The sequence below is a fragment of the Urocitellus parryii genome, chromosome 5 (assembly GCF_045843805.1).
Source record: "Urocitellus parryii isolate mUroPar1 chromosome 5, mUroPar1.hap1, whole genome shotgun sequence".
Taxonomy (NCBI): Eukaryota; Metazoa; Chordata; class Mammalia; order Rodentia; family Sciuridae; genus Urocitellus; species Urocitellus parryii.
In genome coordinates, this window is record NC_135535.1 from 85,397,416 (window position 1) to 85,422,245 (window position 24,830).

Below are 24,830 nucleotides of genomic sequence, written 5' to 3' on the forward strand. Positions count from 1 at the left end.
ACAATATGGATGAATCACATAACCTTGAATGTGGGAAATTAAGACACAAAAGAGTACATGTGGTAACATTTCATTTATATAAAAGAAACTAAAACAGTCAAAACTATGGAATATCACTAGAAGTTGGGGGCATGAGGACCTAGGGGATGTAGAAAACACTCAATTTCTTGATCTGGCACTTGCTGCATGTCTATCATTCAGAATATAAAAATCAATGGACTGTATATTTTCATATATGTATGTATACAGACACACACACACACGTACATGTAACATTTTTGAAGCCAAACACAATATTAATATTTTATTATTTTCATTCTGGTGTTTTTCCCCTTTTGGTATGATTTAAAAAAAATAAAAATAATTATGATCATATTGTATGTGCAATTTTGTACCCTGACATTTCACCTAACATAAAAGTAAAAACATTTACCAAAATTATTATAAAAAATTCTTCATAAAAGAAATACAAATGGTCAACAAATATATGAAAAAAATGTTCAACTTCACTAGTAATTAGAGAAATGAAAATTAAAACTACATTGAGATTTTGGGGCTGGAGTTGTGGTTCAGTGGTACAGCACTTGCGTAGCATGTGTAAGGCATTGGGTTCGATTCTCAGTTCCGCATATAAATGAATGAATAAAATAAAGATCCATCAATATCTAAAAAATATTTTAAAAACTACATGGAGATTTCATCTCACTCTAGTCAGAATGGTGATTATCAAGAATACAAGTACAGAGCTGGGTAAAGCGTTTGCCTAGCATGTGTGAGGCACTGGGTTTGATTCTCAGCACTGCATATAAATAAATAAATAAAAATAAAAGTCCATTGACAACTAAAAAATTATAAAAAAAAAGAACACAAGTACAATAAATGTTGGCGAGGATGTGGGGAAAAAGGTACAACTTATACATTGCTGGTAGGACTGCAAAGAGACTGCAAATTGATACAGCCACTGTGGAAAGCGGTATGGAGATTCCTCAGAAAATTGGAATGGAACCACCATTTGACCCAGTTATTCCACTCCTCAGCATATAACAGAAGGACTTAAAATCAGCATACTATAGTGACGCTGCTACATCCATGTTCACAGCAGCTCAATTCACAATAGCTAAGCTATGGAACAAACCTAGATGCCCTTCAATAGATGGAGAAAGAAAATGCAGTATATATACACATGGTATATTACTCAGTCATAAAGAAGAATGAAATTATGGCATTTGCTGGTAAATGGATGAAACTGGAGACTATTATGCTAAATGGTATAAACCAATCCCCACAAAAACTAGAGGCCACATGTTCTCTCTGATTTGCGCATGCTGACTCACAATAGGTGAGAGGTGGGGGCGGATAGAGTTTCACTGGATTAGGAGGGTATGGGGGGAATGGAAGGGAAATGGAAATGGAAAAGACAGTGAAATGAATTGGACATAACTTTCCTAGTCATACATGAGTATACAACCAGTGTAACAACCACAGAAACAGAAAGTTATACTCCACATATGTATGATATGTCAAAATATATTCTGCTGTCATGTGTAACTTAAAAGAATTTTAAAAATTCTTAATATATACTTTTAATGGCTATATAAAAGTCCATCTGGTTCTTGTCCACATTTCCTTAACAAGTGTCCTGATATCTACATTTGTTTCAATGTTCATTACTGTAAGTATTGCTGTAATGAATAATTTTACCCTTTAAGTTTTTTTTAGCCACTCTCTCCCCTTATGCTGCCTTATATGTTTGTATTACACATTAGCCTTATGTAATTATTAATGTACTTACAATACCATCATTGCTTAGTAAAAAGCTTCCCCCAAATCAAACCACATCATTTCCCACCTCTATCCCCACAGAATATTATGTCATGATAATATTGAACATGATCAGGTACTTAACTATTCATTGAAATGTTTTCAGGAACCAAGTAAATCCTCCATTCTTACCAATCCTGATTTCAGTATCACCTTAGTGGTCCATGAAACATGAGCATTTTAGGCAGTTGTGTTTCAAACTTCTTATTTAGTCCGCATGGCTAAATGCTTACAGCCAGTTAAGTGTAGCTCTGTTTGAAGGTATAAATACTAGACTAAATACTGGATTCACTCAACAACTGGCTATGCTAAGTCTTTAGAATCCAATGAGACTCAGACAACTACCTGGCATTAAAGAGCTTACAGTTGGTGGATAATTAATATGGATGTTGCTTTTAAGAAGACCCACAGTCTAGCAGGGAAGGTAACATAAAACAAATCTGGAATCCTCCCTCTTGAACTTTCAAATCCAAGTGCACAGGCAGGAACAGATACCAGCCCCAGAGCCAGACACTGAATATTCAACCTGGCTGGGTGCCTTCATGCTTGTTAGTCTGTGGATGTGTGGGTCTGTTGTATTTAAAATATAGTTTGAAGTGTTTTACAAATATTATTAATCTTGTATCTTACAATGGTCCAAAAGGTACCATGAATTTGCATTGTCAGATATGATTATAACAATTATGATAGAAACCAAAAGACAGCTAATAAAAAGAGCTGAGTGGTTAAAAAAAATCTTTTTGTTTCTCTTTCTTTTTCTCCTTCTTTCCTCTCTCTCTCCTTTTCCTTCTTTGGAAACAGAAAGAAGACTGGAAAGACCTCTGAAGGGCCAAGGATGAAACACAAGCAGGAATGATGAGCTAGAACACAGAAGAGAGAGCTTCAGAAGTCTCCATTCTGAAGTACAATAGCATGATCAAGACCAAAGGCAGAACCTAGTCCAGTGTTAGTTCAAGAGGCCAGGACACTGTATGAGAACAGAAAGAACAAGCACAGCGAGGGTTGAGCCCACCAAGGTTCCTGTAATTCAAGAGGTGAGGGGTGAACATGAACATCAAGGGTTACTGAGGGCCTCCCCAAGGTCCCAGAGAAATCATGAAGGAACCCCTGGCACCAAGAGATTTTTAATGTGGACAAAGTTCCTCCACTTCAGAAAAAGATGCCCCATAGAACATTTAGTAGCAAGGGCAAAACTGGTTATAAAGCTTCAAAGATCCAACTGACACTCCTTGAACTGCATCAGAGTATTGCAAGCTTAAAGCCATCTTACTCACTTTGAACTTGTGAACAAATGAGTTTAAGAGTCCCCTCAGAAGCTCACCTGTTTGAAGGGAGAGCTTCTAAAATTACAGTGCAAAGGAATAAGAACTGGGCATATGGTGTAGAAAGAAGGCAAGACAGGCTCCCAGAGGAGTGAGCACCTCTTCCAGAAGGGACGAACAACCACACTATCTTTGGGACTACTGGGTATTTTGACAGGTAAAGGAGAAGTGAAACCATCTTTTTTGTATGACCAAACAGCAAGCTCATACATTTCGGCATCAATATATAAGATGGCTTATTAATTTAGCTGCACACAAGATGGTCAAGGGGTGGGAGGGTCAATAAGCAAGAGGTAGGATAGCCACCTGCGGGAGTCCTGGGCAGGAGACCAGAGTCAAATGTCAGAGGTCCTGTGTGTATTTCAGAGTCTTAATTCAACCCTGCAGGCACTGACAGGGCTGAACTTATAACAGTTCAGTATGTGAGATTTCTGTATTCAAAAGCTCATGGTGACAGGTGGAGGATGAGTCTCAGGTGAGGAGAGCAGTTCAGAGGCAGCAGACTAAATGAGAGATGATGAATCAGGGTGATGAAGGATGGGAGGCATGGAAAACTTCCTCAGCTGTCCTGAAGGTAAGATCAGAAGGACTAGATAGATGAGTCAAGGTGAGGTGGCACAGGAAAGCAAGATTAGGAATAAGATGAATAATGGTGCCACAAACCCACGCAGGAAATAACGAAGAAGTTGTGACTTGCTAATCTTAAGGAATGACATGTGGTTCAGCAGCAAGGCTGAAACTGGAGTGCAGTGCACTGAAGGAATACAGATTTGTTCGTTCATTACTGTGTATATCGGTTCAAACACACACACACACATACATACACACACCCAGAGAGATTAATGTAAGTGAATGAAAACACAAATAGCAGAATTCTTACATTACTAGGACATGGCCTCTTTCAGAACTTGATGAATTCTGCAGAAGGGAGTGGAGGAATAGGAGAAAGGCAAGGCAAGGCACAGAAACAGACATGTTGAGGGGGAAAAAAAAAAAAACACAGGAGGCCCCTTGCTGCCCATCCCGAGAAAACAGGTTAAGAAATTATGGAGCTGGAGCGAAGAGTTGAGGGCATGGGAGGTTGCAAGAAGTTCTAAATTAACATTTTTCAACCGGGATGTTACTGGCAAATTGTGAATGATGTCTTCCCCATACTCTATGATTAACACCCACCCCCACCCTCACCCCTGGGGCCCAGCCCCTGACTAGAAATATCTACACCACAGTCTCTGCAATAACCAAACACTGCTCCCATGTACTTCCAAATGGTACCAACCCATTGAGAATCCCTGGTCAAGGAGGAGGCAGCAAAGAAGACTTAATCAGAAAGATCAGACACAAGAAGAAAAGCAGATTCAATCCTCAAGCCTACAGGTCAGCTCCCCCTCCCAAAACGTAACCAGGAAGGACCTTGGTCCTCACCTCTCCACCTAGGACACTGTCTAAGCCCTCCCTAGATGGATTATCACACTCATCTTCCAGCTAGTCTTTTTTCTTTTAATATGGTGCCGCTCATGTGCTAGGCAAGAGCACACTGAGCCACAACCCCAGGCCCCCAGTTAGTCTTTTTGCTTTTATCCTTACTTCCCAAAGGCAAGCAACTTTATGGCAGCAGTGCAAGCCTTTTCAATTTTACTCATTTTAGTTAACAATAAATAGCATTTTTATATTTCTAACTCCCACAATAACACTATGAGATGGTACCATTACCATTTCCACGTTACTGATAAGACACAAAGAAGCTATGGAATTAATCCATGGTTACAGTGATACAGGACTGGGATTTTAACCCAGTTGATTCCAGACTCCAGACTCTTTCCTACCACCTCACACTGTTCTCTATTTTGTTTATTTCTCTGTTCAAGACCCTCAATTGTCCTCTTGTGTAAAAATGAAGATTCTTGTCACAGTCAATAAAGCCCTATTATAGGCCCCTGTCCCTGTCATGTCCTCTTTGCCTTATCTCTAGCCATTGCCCCTTGCTCTCCTCCAGCCTTGTCCTCTAATTGCTGTGATGTGGACACACCTGTAGGCCTCTGCCTTTGAGCTCATGATGTCCTCACTCTGGAGTATTCTTTCAGGAGTTAGGGTTAGAGAGAAGGTTCCTTCACTTCATTAAGGTTTCTACTCAAATGTGGTCACATTAGTGAGGACTTTCTGCCTATCCAATATCAAGTAACACCTCCACCCTCGCCAAGTATTTTCATTTCCCCCTCCCTGCTATATATGTATTTTTTCTCCATTTATCATCATGCAAATAATGAGAACATTACTTGCTCATTTATTAACACCCTTAGTAGCATGAGCTCTGCATGGACAGAAGAGCTTTGATCTTTATGTTTTTTCTCTGCTACATAGTAATGCATGGAAGGGAATGAAGTTGAGTTTTTGAATGAAAGAATGAACAAAAAAGAGTATTGCTATGGGGCTGGGGTGTGGTTCAGTGGTACAGCACTTGGTAAGCATGTATGAGGCACTAGGTTCGACCCTCAGCACCACAATAAATAAATAAATAAACAAAATAAAGGTATCGTGTCCATCTACAACTAAAATAAATAAATAAATAACAAAAAAAGAGTGGTGCTATGGAAGAAATGTTTCAAGCCAGAGGAAAAGTGAGCCTAAAGTGGCAATATGTTGCAAAACAATTTGGATATACTAGGACTGCAAAGTTGCTATTGACTGTGGCAGTCAAGATATTGGTGTGTATGGTTCTAAATGTTTCTGAGAAATGGTTCCTGGTTGCAGAGTAGGTGGGCAGGTGAACTAACAAAAGCAATGAACACAGACAACTCCTGTAAGAAACTGGCTGAGAATGCAAACAACTAGAAAGAACAGCAGACTCAAGAGAGACTTGAGTATACAGTTTCTAGGCTAAGAGTATGGAGCCAAGAAAAGGCGAGACTGGAATTTGGTAGAGAGAAAGGACTGCTGATGGGGAAATGCCTTGGAGATACAAACTCCAGAGTGTGGGGGATGAGAAGGGTCTCTGCATTAAGAAACAAACACTCTTCTCCCACTGTGAATGACTAGAGATGGTCCTCTACCCCTGGTACTCTCCAGAACCACCAAATTGGACAGACTGTATTAGAACCTGTCCTTTGCAAAGAGCTCTGAGGCCTGTTTGGACTCCCAGTTCAGACAGAAGGAGCAGATGGAGCTTGCCAGAGTTGGGTGAGGGGAAAGGCACCAACTCTCCACTAGGCCACCTGATGCATATTCATTTCCACATATGGACACATATAAACATGCACTTCAAAACAAGAGTGATGAATTACAAGGCTGATTTAAAAATTATGAACTTGGTGCTCAGTATGTTTCATAAATAGTCCAAAGCTACCCAGGCACAGCCAGGCTTTTAAATATAATACAATCCCTGTGGTGTTTCCTGATAAGGTACAACAGGGGAAGAGATGGCTAAGCCTGGAAAAATGACAATGAAGGGGTGATCTAGGCTAGGATATTGTTAAAGAGAGAAAACAGTGAAGTAGTTATCATTAATAACAAGCATTTGAAATTATTTAAAGGGACAAAGAGCATAGGCATCCCCCTTCATTATTGTAAGAAAGTAAATAACAAGAAGGGAAATGAAGTGAGAGAAGAAATATTTGAGTAGGAAGGTTTCTATAAAGGCTACAAGAAGGAAACTAAAAATTTCATTAAATATGACAAAAGCACATTATCAATAATTAGATTTAGATGCTTTTCACTTAGTGTTATCCAACTATGAATGTCAATTGATAAAATGGAAAAAGGATGTAACAGACAACTGATTTTAGAGAGATAGGTAAGGGCAATTCAGTGGAGGAAAAATACTCTTTATTACAGTGTTGAAATGATAAAATTTTCATATGAAAAAAATGAACTGTAATCCACAACTGATCTCATATAAAAATTAACACAAAATAGATCAAAGACCTAAATCTAAAAACTATAAAAATTCTAGAATTTAAGAGAAAATCTTTTTTTACCTCTGGTTAGGCAAAGGTTTCTTAAATGCCACACTAGACATGCAATCTATAAAGGAACAAATTCATAAATTGGAATTCCCAATTTCAACTCCTGGGGGCTGGGGTTATGGCTCAGAGGTAGAGTGCTCGCTTATTATGTGTGAAGCACTTGGTTCAATCCTCAGCATCACCTAAAAATAAAATAGAGATACTGTGTCCACCTATAACTAAAAAATAAATAAATATTAAAAAAATTAAAACTCCTGCTCTTCAAAGTCACCATGAAGAGAGTGACATTACAAACCACAAACTGGGAGAAACTCTTTGTAAATCACATATTTGATGAATGGCTTGTATTTAAAATTCAATCATAAGAAAACAATCAACCCAACAAAAACATGGGCAAAAAACCTGAAAGGACACTTCACCAGAGAAGATAGAAAAAAAGCAAAAAAGACTTTAGTAGGTGTTCAACATCACTAGTCATTAGACAAATGCAAATTTAAAACAGGGAATACGGCAATACTAAAACTCAAAAGATTATACCATGTATGGGCAAGAAAAGTAAAGGAACTACCAATGTTTATACACTGCTGTTAAGAATATAAAGTGGTACTATTAGTTTGAAAACAGTTTGGCTGTTTTTCTGTTTTGTTTTGTTTTTATCAGGGATTGAATCCAGGGGTGCTTAACCACCGAGCCATGTTCCCATCCCTTTTCATCTTTGAGACAGACCTTCTCTAAGTGCTGAGGCTGGCTTTGAACTTGTAATCCTCCTGCCTCAGCCTCCTGAGCCAATGGGATTACAAGTGTGTGCCACTGCGCCTGGCTGATTTGACTGTTTCTTAAAAAATGAAGCAAATACCTTCCACCAGATCCAGTCATTCCATTCCTATGTGCTTACCCAAGATAAAGTATAGGTTAATACAAAGATTGAATGAAAGTATTCATAACAGCTGTATTTGTAATAGTCAAAATTAGAAACAATGCAAATGTCCATCAATAGCTGCTATACATTTATACAATTTTCAGAAATGAAAAGGAATAAACAACAGCTATATCAACATGAATGAATCACCAAATAATTACTGAGTGAATGAAGCCAGTCCAAAACAAAATACATATTATATCAATCTCAAAGTCTAGAAAAGGTAAGCTACACTATGGTGACAGAAAGTAGAACAGTCGTTCAAAAGGTGGGGGAAGGATGGAAAATGAAAAAATGATAAGGGCAATGAGAAAATTTGAAGGGGGTGATGGATATGTTTATTATCTTGATTGTGCTGATGATTTCACATGCATTTATATAGTCAGACGATGTAAATTATATAGTGAAGTATGTGTAGTTTATTGCATGTCAATTATATCCCAATAAAGCTGTTTTGAAAAAGAAATACATAGGAAGTCATTATATATTAAAGAATAAAAATAAATACAAATAAACTACTATAAAGTTTCCTGACATTTAATGTATCAGGTATGAGAACCTCTTGTAAAAATGATAGAGTTTACCTTAAACATTATAAAACATCTCTAGTTTATTTCTCACTGGTATTTCTGGCAGAGTTTATATATTAAAAATCTATTCAAAATTTTAAAGCAAAAATAAGAATGAATTCTTACTTTTCTGAATAATGTCTATTCATTAAGAGAACACTAGTTTTTAATGTATATACTTATATTTGGCATAATAACTTAAGTGATCTTTCAATAATAAAATTACTATAATTAAGAATAAACATGACATAGTACTCAGAAGCCAATGCCAGTTAATGAAATGACAAAATATATCACCCATAAGAATAAAACCTGGTGGAAAATAATCATGACACTCTTATTACAACCTACATTTATACCTGACTTACTATCAAAACAAAGAGTAAAATGTATGCTACTTGAATAGGAACTATTTTTCTTAATGAATAAAACTTTGACAGTCCTGGAGCTAACTGTAATTAGCTTTGTGCTACATCTGAATAGGATTTTTTTTAAATGCTCCAAATAAGTCTTTTAAATTCTACATCAGGCTGTGAATTAAATAGGTAATAAATATTATTGGTGCTAAGGAGCTACAGGCAATTTGTTCCAGGTCACTACAGTAATAAGTAAAGGGGACAAAAAACAACATGGGTTCTGAATCCTAACTTTCCTCCACAATGGTGGCTACTTGTGATGAAATGTCCTAGGGGCACAAAAGCCCTGCACAGAGCAAATCATGTGGTTTGCCCTTCTCCAGCCACACTCCTGATGTCTTTATTACAGGTAGAACTGGGTCTAAACAAAAACCAACATAAGGCAAAGGGTCTGGTTAAAGGAGGCATATGTCTATCTTCCTGACCAGCAAAAAAGGAATGTGAAATGATGGAACAACAAGAAGAATTTCCCTGAGTGAAGGAAATGTATGAAAGCATAAGCTTCCTCTTTATGACTGAATATGTAAACTGTGCACTCCTCTTTTGGAAGAGCACCCAGCAGAGGGTTTGGCTTATCCCAGGAGCTCAAAAACACAGCCCTAACCCTCCCTGCTCTCCAATCCAAGAACACCCTAGCTGATGAAAGCCTATATACCACCAAGAGGTATCAATTTGGAAATCTAATGGTTGAGGGCTGAGGAATAAGTTCTAAAGACAACAGAATCAACTCCAAGGTCCTGGGTATACTAAGTAATCAACAAAATACAAAGCTAGAATTAGAATTACAAGGTGATAACTGAAAGAAAACTATAATTCCAAGAAATAAGCCATGAGAGAATGCACATGATTATGTAAGAAGTAGAGATTACATAATCAATAATAAGACTTATATCAAACTAATATTTTGTAAAGAGCAACCACAAAACAAAAATACTGAAAGCTTTAGAACTTCTTTGGCTAAAACAGGAATGCTTTAGTGAGGAGAGAAAAAAAAGCAACTTCCCCACCTCTAGGTGGCTCCCAGTTTTAAACAACTATTTCTTTCCCTAACTGGTCAAAGAAATGTCTAGTGACATCAACACCTGAACAGTACCTAACATTCTTAGAACTCCACCTCTCATTTTTCTCCTGGAGTTTCCCTACCTTCCTTTGAATCTGCCACTGAGCAGTGGATAGCAGCTGACTGGTGTGTTATCATGGGACATGGTATAAAATAGTATGGCATAAGACATTTTTTTTTTCCTTTCACTAATCCTATAATGATGAGAAATGCATAATTATTTTAATGATGTACTTACAAAAGGATTAGCTACAACAGAAAATCACAAGGGTAACACTAATTAAAAGATGTCTCAATTTATTACTAATATGAATTTTCCACAGAGTCCAAATGCATTAATTTTACCTGATATCTGTGAAGGCTCTTAACTATAATTCATATAACCAGCAAAGAAGGAACATAGGGCAGAGTTGGACTGGCTTTTATGTCACTTTCCAGAAAGCAAACTTAACAATGATAAATAAGGCAATGGAGATACAAATACAAAACTGATATTACTATCTTATTCATTATATCAACAAATATTTATTGAGCACCTAATATATAAAGGAATAAACTAGGCATTATCACTGCCCTTATGAGCAAGAGAGGGAAATTAAGCAATAAAACAATATGTAATTCCAAAATATGGTAAATATTAAGAAGGAAAAGATGAATATACTGCAAGGGAGAAAATTAAGGAAATCTAATTTACATAATGATAAGGTTGGCCTTCTTAGAGAAAATATAGAGAAAGGATATTTTAGCTAGCACACCAAAATGAGAAATTACTAAAGGTGATGGCCCTAAGAGAGAGAGACCTGGCACAGGAGCAATAGTCCTGAGGCAAGTCTGCTGAGAACTGGCCAAGATGCTGGCAAGAGATGTAGGTGAGGGGGCAGAGACCAAATCACACAGGGCCTTGAAGGCATGTTAAGGATTCTGTATCTTATCTCAAGAATAAATGTGCTGGGTTGGGATTGTAGCTCAGTGGTAGAATACTTGCCTAGCACATATGAGGCACTGGATTAGATCCTTAGCACCGCATAAAAATAAATAAATAAAATAAAGGTATTGTGTCCATTTATAACTAAAAAGATATTTTAAAAAAGAATAAATGTGTTACCTGGGAGCCTTAAAAACAAATGACTCTTTTTCTTCAGGGTGCTATTGAGAAAACAAACTGGAAAGAAAGGGTATACAGTGTGGCAGGAGGCTACCGAATCTGGAAGAGGTAACAATGACTTGAACTAAGATGGTAGCATGTTAAAGGATGAAAATCAGATAGATCTGAAAGAGATTTCCCAGAAAAAATGGACAGGATTTTGTGGCAAACTGGTTTGGAGTGGTTGATAAACAGAAAAAAAGAAGAGATGAAAAATAGAGAAGGAACAGTTCAAAAGCCTGGAAGTCATGAGGTCAGCTCTGGAGAAATCTGAAATGCAGCCATTTATTGGCTAAGACAAGTCAGGCCCTGTATTTGGTGTTCTGCTCATTGTAACATTCCTTATAGAAGTAGCATCCCCATTTTACAGACAGCAAATTGTAGATCACAGAGGTTGAATAGCTGGACCAAGACTATTTATCTTGGAAGTGAAAAATTCATACCTGCCACCCCAGTCTGTCTGTCTGGTTGGAGGGTAAACATTATTTTCACTATATAGAATACTTGGAAACTATATTTTTATCTTTCAAACTGACAAATACCAAATGAGAATAAATAGTTGATACATTACTTTTTTAATTCAAAATGTCAGATTTGTGATGCATAATGTTTTCTTATCCAAATCCCATCCCCATTCCACTTCTAAAAATTTTGCAATGTTTGAACACTAGCAAGACATCTAAGACCTTAACATTTTATAAAAATTGGCAAAACCATTATACCAGGAATTAATCATAATAAAAAGAGCAACAATAATCCAGAAGCAAGCAAGAGGTTTACTCTCAAGTCATTATATACATTAATATAAGACAGATTAAGAAATGAGTAAGTAACCTTGAAAAACCAATCATTTCTCAAATTGTAAGACATTCACATCAAAAATTGATACAAGCTACCAGAAAGAGAAGGCTGCAAAAGCCAAGTACTAAAGACTCAGATTAAAAAGTCACAATTAAAAAAAAATTAGAATAAAATAAATAAAAGGCAAAAGTATGTATGATTTTAAATCTGCAGTTTGCATATATCACAACCAAACTCAGGACATATACCATAAAAATGACTTAAACATCCTGTTCTCTTTCTGTTTTTCCCTGCTGCACACTGACACTTCTACAAACTGAAATGCCTTTCCTATCTGCACAATCCCATGATTTGCTCCCTCTAGGGGCTCCTAATGTCCCCAGAGCTACTGAAGCCCAGAAATAAGGCTTAATCAATGAACCTACAAATAATTCAATGCATTACTGCCAATTGTGTCAATTATGGAAAGCGCCATCATGAGACTCTCAAAAGGAGGGAAAAATTTTGAGAGGGGGAGATTTTTGAAAGATACAATCACCTACATAACAAATTATATTTTGTTCCATTTGATCCTTCAATAAAATAATCATCAAATTATGTTCAGTGTTTTTAAAGTAAGGTACACTCAGGTGTAATTTTGATGGTTTGGGGAAAGATTCCCATGGAAATAAATAATATTAAAAGTACCATTAGTATGACCACTAAAAGAACTCACAAACCACTTCCCACACTGATAGTGCTGTGTCCTGCATCCTGATTCTTGCATCCACCCGCCGGGCACCTCTTCCTGCAGAGAGCTGGCTGGCATTCACTGCTGCCTCATCCAGGCGAAGGGCAGGATGTTGAAAGCCCATTAAGAAAGCTTCCCATTTTCTGCTCCTTGGTAACATGATCGCAACTCCTGGCAACTACCAGATGAAAGACTTTTTTTTTTAAATAAAGAAAAACTACGTGAATCAGAAAAAAAAAAGTCTGAAGAGCTGAGATCTATACATATTTAAAGACAGATCTAATGAAGAATTGCTGAGCCACAATCTACGGGAAAATCTATAAATGTTCGTCCCTGCTGTCACCAGGCTGGAGAAATTTTTAAAAATGCAATGATTTGCTGTATTGACAGGACTAGCCTGACAGGTTTAAATCAGCTAGGATACGTGCCCTGCATCTATTTCCCTTCTAAATCCCTAAAGATCAGGGGCAATGTTGACCTGCAATTATATCCTAAGATTGTGCTGCTCAAGATTCCATTTGTGTGTGGGAAAGTAGTGGTTCAGCAACACCAGGCGGCTCTATGATGCTAAAACAGCAACGCAACACTCATTAGGAACCCAGGTTTCGTCTTATAAAACCCTTGCGGTACAAGGACTCGCATTCAAAGCTCACGTTCCTTAAAGTTGACGCGTATCAGGCTTTCTGCGATTTGCCCTCTCAAAGTTTCTAGTTTGCAGAATGGAATTACTTTGAAAGTCCCCTCTCCTAGACTCCCCAGGAGGCTTGGCGACAGGGGGGAAAGGGGACGCACGACAGTCATCGTTCAAACAAAAATTTAAAACCTATAAACCAATCACTTCTTTTTCGGAGAAGAAAAGAAGCGTTCACCCATCCGCCACCCGGCCGGGCGAGCATCCGATTTCCATCTGGAGAAAAAAAATATATTAAAAAGCCAGACATACATTTCCCTTCCCAACAAAAGTGGCCTCTAAACTCCCTTGCCAAGGACACTGGGAGGAAGCAGAAAAGCCACGAACAAGCCCGTACTTTTTGGTCGGAGGCGCGTGTGTGCCTCGGAGAGAAGGCGCAAAGGGTGACACACCGGGGAAAAGGTGAAGCAGGAGGAGGTGGGGAGCCCGCGGCGGGACGGGGTGGGGGCGGGCGGACGACGGGACCCACCGTGCGGCCAGAGTGGAGAGGGGGCGGGGAAGGGGCAGCCCCGAGGCTCCAGGAGCAGAGGGAGGGTCCCAGGCTCCTGCCCAGAAATCGCCGCCTCCAAGTAAAGTTAATACTTACTCAGTTTCGCAACTGCGCCGCTCCCGCAGGCCGGCCGGCGGCTGGGGACTCGGCGGCGCTGGGGACACGGCGGCGCCCGGAGCCCGGCGGCTGCCCAGTGCCAGTCCCCGCGCCGCCCAGCCCGGCTTTCCCCCGGCACGCGTCCCGCAGCGGCGGGAGGCCCCGGCCCCGTGGCGCGCCCTCTCCGCGCACCTCCGCGGCCGGCTAGGTGAGTGTGGACGCCACCCGCAGGGGTGCCGGGTGCGCGAGCGCGCAGGCAGCAGCCGTCCCCAGCGCCGCCGCGCGCTGCGGGTGTGCGGGCGAGGTTCGACGAGGAACAGCGCGGCGGGCGCTGCGCTGGGCGCCGGACGAGTGCAGGCGGCCGAGTCGGCGGCCGGCTCGCTCCCGCGGCTGGTGCCTCTGGGCTGGGGGCCGGGCCGGGGGCCGGGCCGGGCCGGGCCGGGTGGCCGGGCGGCTCCGCCCCTTCGCCGGGTCGCGGGCTGAGCGCGCGAGAGGAGCGGCGCGGGGGCGCCCCCCTCGGCCGGGCGCTCGGGTTACAGCCGCGGCCGCCCGGCTCCCCCGCCCGCGCCTCGGCCGCCCGCCTGCGCCGGGCGAGACTGTGTAACGGAACTGGGACGCCAGCGCTGCATTGTGGGAGCTTTCGGGCGGCGGGGGAGCGCGGCGCGGCCCTCGGGCACACCCGGGCCAGACTCCAACGGCCCCTCGCGCGTTCCCCGCCGCTGTGCGGCCCGCCGCGCGCAGAGGCCTGCGGACCCGAAAGCCAGACGCCATGAGGTGACCAGCGTCTCGGTGACGCTTGCAGGAGCAAAATCTTCCATAGCCCAGGGCTGAGACTTGTAAAACTGCCCTCTAGGGTGACCCGGGAAAGTAGGAGGCCTTTTCCGCAGACGGGGATGGGGGGGTGCTTTTCATCTGGAGTAGCTGTGATTCAGCGTCCCCCTTTGCAGCAGGCAGTGACTGAGGCAAGGAACGAAAAAACAAGCGAATGAATCACTTATGAGTAACAAAAGTTTAGAAAGGCTAGGCACCGATTCAGAAAATGCCCCCCCCCCCGCGCCACTGCACACACGCCTTTAAAAATAGCCGATAATCAGGGAAGGAAATCGCTACTTTTGGAAGTGCAGTGCAGACATATATGTTGTTTTCTGTTTTCACTCTTCGCCTTTTTAAATTTAATGTCATGGAATAACGCTAGCCATTGGACAAAAATGAAGTCTTTGGTCCAGGCTTTGCTCACACATCCCCATAACTCTGCAACAGCTATTAATATGAAAGGAGATGGGCGCAGATAATGGAAGAGATGCAAGAAAATGCTCCATTTATAAAATGCCCCCTTTAATTTGAGACACCAGCTTTTTATCGTCAAAACAAGGATATTAAATTTGAAGCACAACTTGTTACACCTCATGTGATTCAGGACCTGGTTGTTTTGACCCTTTGTTTCTTGGTTTTTGACCTTTTGTTACTCAAGAGCTCCTTTTTTTTTTTTTTTTTTTTTTAAGTTCCTCTGCCTTGCAGGTGGGTTGAGGAGGGAGCTCCGGTGAGACTAAAATTTGGCAAGTCAACAAACATTTGGTAGATTTGTGGAGGAGAAAAACTCTCCATCATTCCAGATCAAAACCTGAGGGAATATGACTTAAGGTGAATCTATAGGGCATGGATCCTTCCTTAACTCTACTAGAATCTTTTCGAAGGAGTTGTTTAGCCTTAAGGTAAAATATGTCCTCTAGTAGCCTTGTCACCCTTCACTCTACAAACAGTATCAGCCACTGTCTGATTGTCAACTAATGGAAAAACTTTATGCTCATCTTATTCTGCTCTTGGTGGCATTTGCCAATGTTATCTCTTCTTCTTAGAACTTCTCTTGCTTTAAAAGTCATCACTCTTGTGGAAGTCTTAAAACATGGATGAGTGATAGCAGGCAGAATTGTGACTATTAGGATGTAAGATTTTACAGAGTAGCTAGACCTTAATCTGTTTTTTTCTTGGTTACCAGGAAGGATCCCCACTTCAGTTTTATCACACATCCAGAGGTGAACAAGTTGACTGGCTGGTGACAATCAACTCCCATTTGACCAGCATTTAGTAGGATTAAGTTTACTATGATTGAATAACTATATCCACTATTTAGGAGAAGCTCTTACTAAGATTCAGGTACCTGCTGAGGTATCCTTGTTTCCGAAGCAGAGTGTGCCTTATTGGTGGCTGCCAGAGTCACCAAAGTCATGAATTTGCCTCCATCAGTGAAAAATCTCTTCCCTACTTAGTCCTATTTAGTTGCATTCTTTCTTCTGCATATAGTATAATTTAAGGTGTTTTCTTTCTTTCTTTCTTTTTTAGCTGTAATCATGTCCCTATTAAGGTTTCCTGGGATCACATCAAATGTCTTTCTTTGATGGGATGTGTAAATAACTCTACTTGCAGATTCTAATTATATTCTTGGAAAAAATATGTAACTAGAATGGGTAAGTATTCATACTGTGAAAACATTGTTAATAAAGATTTTATTTTTAAGAAATAAAAGATCATAAGAGATCATTGTAAAGGGAGACAGGCTAAGCTAGAGTGCACTGGGAATGAATCGGAGATGAAGCACCTGGAGATGTACTGGCAAGTATTTAGCAGTTTCCTATTACTGTTGTAACAAATTGCCACAAACTTAGTGGCTTCAAACAACAAGAATTTACTGTCTTAAAGTCCTGAAGGTCAGAAGTCTAAAATTAAGGTATGAATTATGTTTCTTCTGGAGGTTGGAGGGGAGATCATTCCCTTGCTTTTCCCAGTTTTTGGATACACCTGCATACCTTGGCTTGTGGCTCCTTCCGTTTCCTCTGTTGTCAAGGCCCAGACTTCCTGTCTCTTTCCTCTCTGCTCTCTCACTTCTATTTTCTGGTGAGGAGAACATCTCTTTCCCTGAGAATAGAAATTGGTATAGAAGTGTTTTTTGATCAGATGTTAGAGACTGAATTGAACTACTTAAAGGAAGAGATGACAGGTGACTTTATTATTTACCAAATCTTCACCAGGGTTACTAGTTTGACTGTAACATTGGTGAAGCAGTGACTTTTTACCTCAGCTAAATCTGTATTCATCCCGTGTCCCATGTAATTGAAACCAAGGTGTTGATACACCAAGAAAGCCTAGTTCATAGGCTTTCTGCAGTTTATAGGGCTAAATCTCTATGCAAATCACTGGCAACTCTTTTATGATGTCCAGGGAGTCATTTTGCCAAGTTTGAGACATATGTTGGTAGACTGGCCTACCAGGAAACAGTAACCTGTAAGATAGGCTTCTGGGAAGCCAGTGATTCCAGGCTTAGTAAGGTCTATGGGACACATTTATGACTCCCATTCTAGACTAGCCAAGATGCTTGTACCCAGACAGAGAATAATCAGTAGGTCAGAATCCACCAAGGACAAAGTATTGGACACTCCCTTCATGAGGAAGTCCAGGGGGACCATCAAAATTAAAATTTTGACTTGACAAGTGGGTCTATAGTATAAGAAGTAATAAATTATGATTCTTTATTATCTGTCTCTGCCTGTCTTTCTCTCCCTCTCTTCTTCTCCCACTCTGTATTTCACCCATAATAAATGTACAATTCCCTGACCTCTTAAATGGTCATTCAGGTCTCTCACCACATTTCCTGAAATTGGTGTTTACTTATTGTCATCTCCAACCTCAGCCCTATACCCTGGTTAAAGCCATGGAGCATGTATGTTACACTCATCCACTGAATACCCCATGCCTGACTCAGGGCCTAGTACAGTGCAAAGCTTAACTGGTACTAGTTGAAATAATAATTAATGAGTGAATAACAATGCAAATTTAATAAACTAATGCTACTTATTTCACCTTACAACTTTCTTTGCTTTTCCTCCTTCTAACATATAACCAATGAAGATTTCCATCCTTTTTTCAATTAATAACATTTTAAAAAATAAACTAAGGTACTGGTATTACAATAATGTACAGAACATAATCTGGACCTTCACTGAGCTCACAGTCCATCTAAGGAAACATGCTAAGAAAAGGAAAATAAGGCAAGCAATCCTATGTAGTCTACTCTTTTCCTCTCCTTTTTTTTCTTTATTAGTAACAGAAATCTGGTTTGTGTCCAGCTGAAAAACTTCACTGTATAACTTTCCTTGAAGATGGAGGTAATTAAGTATAAGCCAATGTCATGTAGGGACTCCCAGAAAAACAACTCTCTGTGTGTTGGTGGTAGGGTAATGCCAAGGCTACCTCAAACTAACTCAAGCCCTATTGCTGCCTGGAACATGGATGAGATAACTGGAACTTTAGCAACAGTCTTGTAGAATTGAGGTTATCTTGAAGCCCAAAGTCATATGCTAGGGAAGACAGCAGGAGGATGAAAAGAGCTATCCTAATAACACCAAAACAACCTGTAAAATTTCTTTTACATGAGAGAAAAATAGTAGATCTCTTAATTAGAGCAAAACACAGTTGCCAACTAATACAATAAATAATTATGGTGACATTAGAGGTATAAAAGGGTGTATATAAACTTTGGGGGGTGTACATTTAAGGAAATGATGAATTTTGCTTGAGGGAAAAGGAGATTGGAAAGGGATTATAGAAAAGATGGCTTAAATGATGAGTAGCTATTCACTTGGTTTGTGTTATGATTTAGATATTAGATGTCCCTCAAAAGTTCATGTGTGAGACAATGCAAGAACATTGAGAGGTTACATGATAGGGTTGTGAGAACCTTACTTAACCCAATCAGTGACTTAATCCCCTGATAGGGATTAACTGAGTGGTAACTGAGGATGGTAGGCTGTGGCTGGAGGAAGCATTAGGGGTGTGTGCCTTTGGGGTTTATATTTTGTATCTGGCAAGTGGAGTCTTTCTGCTTCCTGTCAGGGTGTTCTAGCTGCTTTCCTCTGCCACACTCTTCTGCTATGATATTCTGCCTCTCCTCGAGGAATGGAGCTGGCCATCTATAGACTGAGACCACTGAAACTGTGAGCCCCCAAATGAACTTTTCCTTCTGCAAAATTGTTCTTGTTGAGTCTTTTGGTTAGAGCAGCAAAAAAGATGACTCAAATAGCTTGGAAAGAAGGAATTTCAGATCTGATATTTCAGGTCATTTTTGTTGTTGTAAAGTTGGTATATGAACAGACAGATAATGGCCTTTGTTTGTTTGTTTGTTTTGATTAGAGAAGAATGATGTGATATTAAGCATAGGAAATGATGGGAACTCTTCAGGTCTATGGCAGGAAGAATTTGAAGAAGTATTAATTAAGGAAACTCTAATATTATTTTTTTATATCTATTTGCCTTCCTATGATTTTTCCAATTTTGAGAAAAAATAATATATATCTTCTCCTCTTTATTTCTATACATTCTAATGTTTAATCACTTTTTCACTTTGTACATGTTGGGTTAGTGAGAGATCTGGCCTGAATTACTAAGCCTTCATTTAGCCACTTTTACTGGTAAGTTTAAAAAAAAAAAAAGATCATATTTCCTCCCCTTGTCTGTGTATGTATTAAGCAAGTAAATATGGTATTCTTTCCCATTCCTAATGAAAATCTTGTTCTTGTATTGAAACACTGTTATGATCTATAAATATTGTGTTGTATTTGGCTAATATGAGGGATTTTTTTTAGAAACAAACTAACAGTTCTCAGATGTATAGAACTTTCTTATTTTAATGATAGTGTCTTTTTAGAAATTAAATTGTAGTTAACAAATAATAAATAAGCTCTTAAAAGACCCTCCAATAATCATCAGATCAGTATAATAAAGTACTATATGGAAAGAAAGTAAAGCATAAGCTATAAATGGAAACTACAATAGGTTATGCCAAAAGGAATAAATCAAATATGTTTAAAAATAATATTTAAAGTATGGTTGGGTCTTTCTTTAAGTTTAAAAAAAAGTTATCCTTTAAAAGGATAACCCCATGAAATTTTTAAAAATCTCAATTCTTTTATTATAGTGTAGGCTGGAAGAATGGATTTAGTTAGCTGAGATGGGGAACTATACCTAGAGCCTATAAGGATAAGAATATTGAAGGAGAATAGTGGATGACATGCCAGCTGTTATGAAGTTGCATCTTTGCAAATACATGTGGTAAAATCTGGTCTGTCTAGCATCTTTCAACCTGAACTCCACTCACCAATCTCCCTAGACTGCTGCAGTACTATAATTGAGGTTCATAATGATGACCCTGATATAACTTCTGAATCATAGCAGAAAGATTAAATTATGTTCCACTTTAATTTCATGTATTTAATTATATTTTTATTAGTTGCAAACTGGGAAATCTGATCTGTTTTATAATACTGCTAGACTGACTAGAGCTCCTTATCAAGGACCTAGCATCCTCAGATGCAAAGGTTACACTCAGGGGTGTAAAACAAAAAACAAAACAAAACAAAAAACCCACAAAAATTTATTTTAAATGTGTCAATAATAATAATAGTAATTTTGAAGTAATTTAGAGTCATCCAGTCACATTTTTAAGAATTGTAACAAATGTGTTGGTTAATAATAAGTGTCACATGGCTAATTCTTTTAATAAGTATCATTATTCATGTTCTATAGTGAGAAAAATAAGCTTAGAGTATGAGTAGATAAAGCTTCATTTTGAATTTGAGAGAATGTCATCTGTGAGTCAGCCAGACAGCAGACGTAGGCATGGCCCAAGCATATTGTAAATTGAGTTGGTTGTATGTCTAAGTTTGGATTGAGGGTCCTGTCAAGCTCTCTCATCTCACCTTTGGTTTCCCCAGAGATGCATTTGGTGGTTCTGATGACAGTAAGAACCTCTAACACACATATGGATCAAGCATGTGTCTTGGTCATACTCCCTGGAAGCAGAGCCTGAGACAGGGACTCTTTTGCAAGTGACTTGTTGAGAGTATGCTCTCAAGAGAAATTGATTAAGGAAGGTATCATGGAACAGGGGGGATAGAGCTAAGTCAGAATATGGTCTCTGCTAGAGACCAGTTTTGGCCTGATCCTGTGGGAAACTCTAGATTAGGAATTGCACCATCCAGTTGGTCCTCTTGTCACAAGGAGGCCAGCCTTTTGTACCCCTCATCAGTCACTCATGGGCAGTAGGTTAGTATTAATACCTAGGCAAAGAGGGTAGATCTCTGAGAGCAACCAATACTCACGGCAGCCTAAGATGTGTGCACCAGCTCAAGAAAGGGATTTGGCCAGGGTGCCAAGAGTATCTACTTCACATGGAAACACTGTACTATTGTTAACCGCTGTTGACCTGTGACGAGTCCTTGCTTCCCCAATGTTGAAGAATAACACCAGAGAAGCACGCCGAGGCAAGGTCAGAGTGGAAAATTAGAAGTTTATTAAAGGACAGCAGAAAAGACTTTCCCGGAGGAAGAAGGGGACCCAAGAGATGGAATCCATGGAAGTGTAGTTGTGTTCCCCTTTTTATAGTTTTGGTGATGGAATGTAGGTGGGAAGGCCTGAGGGGTGGGACACAGGTGGGCCAAAGAAGTAATCTGGGAACTTTGAAGTCAGCATCTTCAAGTTTGCTGTTCATTAACATTTCTTTGGGATGAGCTATCTTCAAATCTGCTGGGGCTGTTCATTAACATTTCTTTGGGATGGGCTATCTTCAAATCTGTTGGGGCCTGTTTTCTGGACTTCATTAACTTTCTGAGAGTTGCTCAACTTTTCCGGGAATTCATTCTCAACATGGCCTCCATTTTAGATTTCACTAACTACACTGACTACCTAATTTTAAATCTGGCTTCACTATGCAGCAGATCAACCTTTAATAATCTTGTAAAAACTGAAATATCCTACTAACAGTACTGCAGGGGCCGAACAACACTAAGGGTCTTGTTTCTAAAGGAAAGTATATTACAAGTAAAATTAGCAAGGAAAGGAACATGTCTACTCTTCTAGCAGGGGGCCTGGTACCTTGTTTCTTCCCGCCTATTTTTTTGTGCCAAGCAGTAATAGCTGGTCTTGGCTTCTGGGACTGAGGCGAGATACCCAGCAAAGGAACTAAAGATGTTAGGAAAACAGTGGCTAGATATAGTGAATCTGGATTGGGACAAGGGAACACTTGGGTTAAGGTTTACATCTCAGTCCTATATGCCAGTCTCCCCACTGTTTGTTACTCTGCTAATACCCTTTGCAGCAGCCCAAGATTCTTGTCTCTCTTGGCCGCCGCCTCTGCAATTGTACTTCACTCTATTTAGACATCTCTTCCAATGCTCTTCACCTAACAAATATTCAACTTCAGCTTCTCTAGCACTTTCTAATAGTTTTCTGATGGTGAGTATGGGAAGTAAGAAAAATCCTTCAGGTGCTTCCCCTTCTAAATTTAGCCCATTAAACCTTGGTCAGACAGGGTGGGTCTTTGTGAAAAACAGAAGCCATGCAATTGACTGATCTGCATTTCAGGGATGTGCCTGGGAGGTGCTGGGTAAAGCTCTGATATTCACTGTGAGACTGAAGAAGACTGAGAGCTCCAGAGGGGGAACAGGACAAGGCAACTGCAGTTACTTCCTTCTCCCCCTACCCCTACAACCTCAGGCCTTTCACCAGCCCCAGACTTTCTGCTAAAGATACCATTTTAGACTAATGAAGATACTTTGACAACTGAGAATGGGTGGCTGTGAGGCAAATGTAGAAAGATACTGGCAACTATGGGCTTCGAAGGAAGAAAGGAAAGTGGTGTGAGTGTTTATGATTTTACTCTGGGAATGGAAGAGAAATTTCCATTACTAAGGCTACAGTAGAAATAAATGATACCAAGAACTAAGATATGGATATTATAATTATTACCACTTTGGCTGGAATTAGAACCACATCTCCTGACACTGCCCTCAGCTAAGCAGGATTTTAGGGTAGTTTCCACCATTACAGTACTGTATAGCAGTATGGTGTGTGGACACTGTGTGGTGCAGTGGAAGCTGGTTAGGACTTTGATGGCGCCATCATCCCTACTGTGCTACCTTCTAAGAGAGGCTCTGCTCTTCCTGTTGCTCCTCAGTCTCTTAGCGATCCTAGCCTTCCAACCTGTATGGGAGGGGAGCCAACTGATGAAAGAAAATAGAACTTTAAATGAATTCTCATGGCTCTGCTTTTTACTGTCTGGATGACCTTGGACAAGTTGTTTAAGTTCTTTGCCCTTCATTTTCTTATCTGTCAAAAATAAGGGAAGAAAGGAAAGATAATATTAATAGCATAAAAAGAGTTACTGTGAATATCAACTGGAATAATATGCATAAAGCACAATGCCTGGTATGTAAGTATTATTGTTAAATAATATTTATTATTCTCTGAAGGTACTTTTATCAAAGGAAATAATTATAATTTTCTATTTCACTATACTCTGTGCTAGACATTGTTCTAATTGCTCATATATTAACTTTTTAAATCCTCTCAACCTTATGACATAAATCATATTATACCTGTGTTATAGATTAGGAGGCCAAGGCATAGAGAGGGTAACTAATTTGCCTCAGGATTCCATCATTTGATAGTAACAGCTGGGATTCAAACCCAGGAAGTCCAGCTTCAAAATCTGCACTGTACCATGTTGTTAAAAAGTGAGGCAAGGTCTGGGGTTGTGGCTCAGTGGTAGAGTGCTTCTCTAGCATGTGAGAGGCACTGGGTTCTGTTCTCAGCACCACATATAAATAAATGAGTAAAATAAGGGTCCATCAACATCTAACAAAAAAATTTAAAAAGTGAGGCAAGAATCAAAGATAATAGAGAATAAGGAATAGAATTGGCTGGCTGGGGTTGTAGCTCAGTGGAAGAGCACTTGTCTAGCATGTGTGAGACACTTGAGTTCGATGGTCAGCACCACCTATAAATAAATAAATGAAACAGAAGTCCATCAACAACTAAAAAAAAAAAATAAAAACAAAAAGAATAGAATTGGCTTGGGTGGAGATGAAAAAATAAGGATGGATTTGCAAATTGAGTGTGCACCGTCAGTGCTTCTGCATGTTCACCTAGCAAAGCAGGTTAACTTCCTACTTTATTTTTGAATGGTTAATAAGTTTCCAAGTCAATTTCCAATGAAAGTGGGAAAAAGAAGACTATGACTCAGATCACTACATTTTAAAGGACATTCCTAGCAGGCAAGGGACCATCTTAGGAACATGACACAAATTAGCTTTGTGACCCTGCGCAAGTCCCTTTGCCTTCCTGCATGTCTCTAAGATGGAACCATGTATGATAATGGTGTCTTTCCAGCATTGACTGGCAGATTTAGCTGGCTATCCCAAGTTTCCTCTCTTTTTCCAGTGCCTCAAGTCTGTATATTTATTTCAAGAGGACAGCATTTCCAGGTGGGGTACATTCTTATAACAATGGCTTACAGAAATGTCTCAAATATCGCATCTAGCTCTAACATTTGACTCTGTAAATTCCAAATTAGAATGATTGGTGCCATGGGAAGAAATGAGAAATGGCAAAAATAGATTGCTCTAGCGTCTAATAATGACCTAAACTGCAGTTCAAAATAGACCTAAAAAAACCTTCAAAAATTTTAAATGAGGCTTTAAGATAGATTTGTACTAAGAATATAATGTTTACTAAATATAATCATGCTATATTTTATATTTCATTATATTACTTCACTCCTTTCAATTTAAATACAAGTTATCTGTATGTGAAGTGTTTAAGACCAGAAGTGTTTTAGGTTTTGGATTTTTCAAAAAAGTTGCAAATCATAATGAATTATCTTTGGGATGGTACCCAGGTTTAAACACAAAATTCACTTATGTTTCTTATATACCTTATTCATTTCCTTGTGGTGTAATTTTATACAATATTTTAAAACAATTT

The 24,830-nt window shown here is 39.5% G+C and overlaps 2 protein-coding genes across 3 annotated transcripts in view; one reads left to right on the forward strand and one right to left on the reverse strand.

The window, feature by feature from the left end:
• The window catches only part of Rassf8 (Ras association domain family member 8), a 129,408-nt gene extending 115,291 nt beyond the window's left edge, over positions 1 to 14,117 (reverse strand). Inside the window, exon 1 of one of the 2 annotated variants that reach the window (XM_077798437.1) lies at positions 14,019 to 14,117. The gene's annotated coding sequence lies outside the window, so the exon portion shown is untranslated. The remainder of the gene's footprint in view (positions 1 to 14,018) is intronic. The other variant, XM_026392320.2, reaches the window with a different exon arrangement.
• The window catches only part of LOC144255013 (uncharacterized), a 223,049-nt gene that overhangs the window by 83,964 nt on the left and 114,255 nt on the right, over positions 1 to 24,830 (forward strand). Inside the window, exon 2 of the mRNA XM_077799072.1 lies at positions 14,023 to 14,226. Within this exon, the coding sequence (XP_077655198.1) occupies positions 14,023 to 14,226 (204 nt within the window). The remainder of the gene's footprint in view (positions 1 to 14,022; positions 14,227 to 24,830) is intronic.